This window comes from Lactuca serriola, chromosome 1 (assembly GCF_051521515.1).
Source record: "Lactuca serriola cultivar US96UC23 chromosome 1, Lser_US96UC23_V15, whole genome shotgun sequence".
NCBI lineage: Eukaryota > Viridiplantae > Streptophyta > Magnoliopsida > Asterales > Asteraceae > Lactuca > Lactuca serriola.
The window spans coordinates 73,534,357-73,538,135 of record NC_136408.1 but is presented as its reverse complement, the minus strand read 5'-3'; the positions used below and the strand labels follow the sequence as shown (position 1 = coordinate 73,538,135).

Sequence of the window (3,779 nt, the reverse complement as noted above, 5' to 3'; positions counted from 1 at the left end):
AGGGGTATTTTCGGAATTTACAATTTTTAAGAACCTACTTCCTTACTCGACTGGGATATTTTCGTCATTTGCTCTTTATAAGTACTTTACCTCCTTTACTCGGCAGTAGATCCCATTTCTTCGTACATGCTCTTGTTTGCATTTTGAAGTTAACAACTCTCGGAAATAACGAAGCAAAAATGGTGAAATGCTCATGTGGATGTTTGGCCATAATCAGAATGTCTTCCACTCCATCAAACCCTGGAACACCATTCTATGCTTACCCAACTAAGGTTTGTTTGAATTTCTTTATCAGGACACTGTATCCCTAATTTATTTGTTTTTATCTTTGCATTCTACACTTCTAACTTCTAAATTGATTTTGTTAGGGACCTCGTAATGGTTTTATTTGTTGGGTAGAAGAAGCAGACACTAAGAATATGAATACTGAAGTTGTTATGATTGCAGGATTGGCTAGGTCAAAAAAGAAGCTTTAATCAAAGATTTGGAAACTGAAGATGTCTTTAGTTCTAAGTTGGATTATTTTATTTGGCATAATTGTGTACAAGTTGTAATTCGTATGTAGCAGTTTTTTATGTCCTTGTCAGGGAAATTGTTATGGTTATTTACATTATCCTTGTAATGAATTTCAATCACTAATGTCAATAATAGACATCAATGCCATATTCATCTAGAGTAAATGGGACCATATATATCTAGCACTAATGTAAATAATGGACCCCAATACCATGCGCGTCCATAAACACAACACACCATCATTAGGACTTTGAAACCTTTTGCATACATAACACCACAGTGAGTTCATAACATAGTAATTTATATTAGATTAAAATTAAACAAAAATAGTACAGAAGATAAAATTGAAACACTTAATCCAACATTGTTTAGCATAACCAAAGTGACTACATAACACCACAGTGAGTACATAACATAAAATTGAAACACTTAATCCAACATTGTTTAGCATGACCAAAGTGAGTAGAAAACATCAAATTAAAACACTTAACCCGAAATTAGTTGTCATAAACACATTGAATACATAACGACATTGACAACACTTAACCTATTCTAGTTCCATTGGCTTGTCAATAGTGTGGCCTTCCCCATTGTTACCCTCAACCCGTGTACCAAGTTTTTTCTTCAAAATTCTTTCCGACTTCTTTCTTGTCTTGACAATTACCATTTTACCCCTCCCTCCTATATCATCTTTACCATCCTTTGTCTTCCTACCATTGCTTCTTTCCCCAACATTACCATTAATGCCCTTTTTACCCCTCTCCCCTTTATCATCTATAACATCATTTTCCTTCTTACCACTGCTTCCTTCCCCAACTTTTCCATTAATGCCCTTATTACCCCTCCCTCCTTCCTCATCTATCATACCTTTTGCCTTCTTAGCACTGCTTCCCTCCCCATCAATAACATATGATCTCTTCCTTTTCCTTACCTCTAGTTTTGTTGGCTTTTCAGATTTAGAACATGTAACCTTGTTATGTCCTGCTTGTTTGCATACACTACACATAATCTTTTTCCCAACCTTCGACACACTATGTCTAGCACCCCTTTCACTTGAATCCTTTCTTCTATTAACTTTAGGTCTACCTGGCATTTTTCTTTTGAATGGTGGCAAAGGTGGAATGAATTCAGTAGGTAGCCACATGTTGCTACCATTCATCCCACACATAGGATACTTGTAGGTGTTCTTATAAATTGCTCCATAGTACATTGGATCCACATAATTACCAACATCATTGTTAAGGTATGAGACTGTTGAAACTGAATGCACACATCCATACCCATTTAGTTGCCACACTCTACATGAACAAGTTCTCCTATCTACATCCACAACGTAAGACTCTGCCAAATTCCTTGTTTCAAACTGGTTTAAACGAGTAGGTAAAACCTGCCAATACCTGATGCAATGGTATAAAAGTTAGGGTGTATAGTGGAAAAACTAAATAAAGTATTAATAGAAAAGAAAAAACCTTTGAGCTCTTTTGAACTGATTCAATAGGATTGTAATGGCTGGGCATGGTTTATAATCAGGCCATGAACAACCTTTGATGGTGAGATTGAATTTCCTCTCCATAACATACAACCTAATTTCTTCTAACATCGTGATTATTGGTTTTTTCCTTGCATCTCTAATGACATTTTTGAAGCTTTCAGATAATCCATTTTTAACTGCATCACACATCCTCCCCTCTCTAAAGAAAGCTCTACTCCATGATTTTGGGTTCTTTTCCATAAGGTAGTCAAATGTTGCAGGATTTAGTACTTGTATTTCCTTCATTGCTGCATTGAATAAAGGTTCAGTTGATGCTTTGCAAGCTTTCCAAAACATCCTCTCATAATGCACACCACTGAACCTTTTCCTAAAGTTGGCAACAATATGCCTTGCACACTGTTTGTGTTCAGCATTAGGCATTACTTCCATCACAGCCTCCAATAGCCCCTATACAATTTAAATTCATATGTTAAGAAAATGTAATTTTATTAACAAGAAATATGAAGTATAATAAGTGATATACCTTATGTTGATCTGACATCAGGGTGATACCACTACCATCATCAACTTGTAGATCATCTTGAAGATTCTCCAAAAACCATTTCCAATTTTCTTTATTTTCCACACACACAACTGCCCATGCTATTGGGAAAATATGATTGTTAGCATCTCTTCCTACAGCACATATCAATTCTCCACTACATAATCCCTTTAAGAAACAACCATCCATGTTTATTACTCTTCTACAACTTCCTTTCCAACCTTGTTTCAGCCCCTCAAAACATATGTAAAACTTACTAAAATATGTCTTCCCATCAGGCATACTGTTGACATCCAATTTGACAGTTGATCCTGGATTGGATCTTCTTATCTCTTCACCATATGACCAAAGCTTGGCATAATGCTCAACTAGTGTACCTTCAATAAGTTCAATTGCATATTTCTTTGCTCTTCTACACTGTCCCATACTCACATCAATTCCAAATTTTTGTTTTACTTCTTCCTTTAGTAGCCTAACACTCATTTTTTTTGTTTTTGTAAAAATTTAGATGTGAAATGGCTACCAATCCATGCATAGCTTACAATTGGCCCCATTTTAAAATTTCTAGCACAATTATGGTCATCTATAAGAGACTTAATCTGAAATGAATTTTCCTCACTCATCCATGAAGCCCACAATCTAAACTTGCATTGCCCTGAACAACATTTAACTAAAAGCCTCCTACTATCATTTTTTTAGCACAATTGATATCCTTTAGCAACAACATAATTACACAACATATGTTTTAATTGCTTAGGATTTTCAAATCTCATTCCTAACACAGGTTTTTGTTTTTTCCAATGAAACTTTTCATTAAAAGCTATTACCTCCTCATGAATTGGGTCGTGTTCATCCATCTAATCAAATGGATCTTCATGAGATGGATCCTCTTGAGGTGGAGTGTCTGGAGTTGGTTGCTCCTTGGGGCAGAGCTTGTTCAAAAATACATCATTCAAGGTCTTGTTCATGGGGATGCAATCTCCATCTTCAATGTTATCGTCCAAATCACCTTGCACTTGTACTTCATCTAGGTCAATGCCTCCTTCTGTCTCAACATGCAACTCTTCTACTACTTCACCTACACCAGAAAACTTATCCTCGGGGGTGCATACTTTATCCATCTCATCAACAATCCATTGATGAACATGAACACCAACATGATCCATGTACACAGAAATTACACAACCAGAATCATACCCTACTTCGATAAACTCCTGGTAGTCTTTCTCA

General features: G+C 35.9%; 1 protein-coding gene across 1 annotated transcript; it reads right to left on the bottom strand.

Annotated features, from left to right (window-relative positions):
• Window positions 1-1,063: 1,063 nt before the first annotated feature.
• Window positions 1,064-3,032, bottom strand: LOC145057172 (uncharacterized). Its single transcript, XM_079004961.1, has 3 exons — window positions 2,532-3,032; window positions 1,986-2,455; window positions 1,064-1,913 (listed from the first exon to the last, which is right to left on the bottom strand). Exons 1-3 carry the CDS (start codon window positions 3,030-3,032, stop codon window positions 1,064-1,066), a joined length of 1,821 nt encoding a protein of 606 aa, XP_078861087.1.
• Between the last annotated feature and the right edge of the window lie 747 nt (window positions 3,033-3,779).

Coding starts and splice junctions, on each gene's coding strand:
- LOC145057172 (XM_079004961.1), bottom strand. CDS start 3,032: ATGAGTGTTAGGCTACTAAAGGAAGAAGTAAAACAAAAATTTGGAATT. Junction 2,456..2,531: donor TGATGTCAGATCAACATAAG/GTATATCACTTA, acceptor TAAATTGTATAG/GGGCTATTGGAGGCTGTGAT. Junction 1,914..1,985: donor CAGTTCAAAAGAGCTCAAAG/GTTTTTTCTTTT, acceptor CCATTGCATCAG/GTATTGGCAGGTTTTACCTA.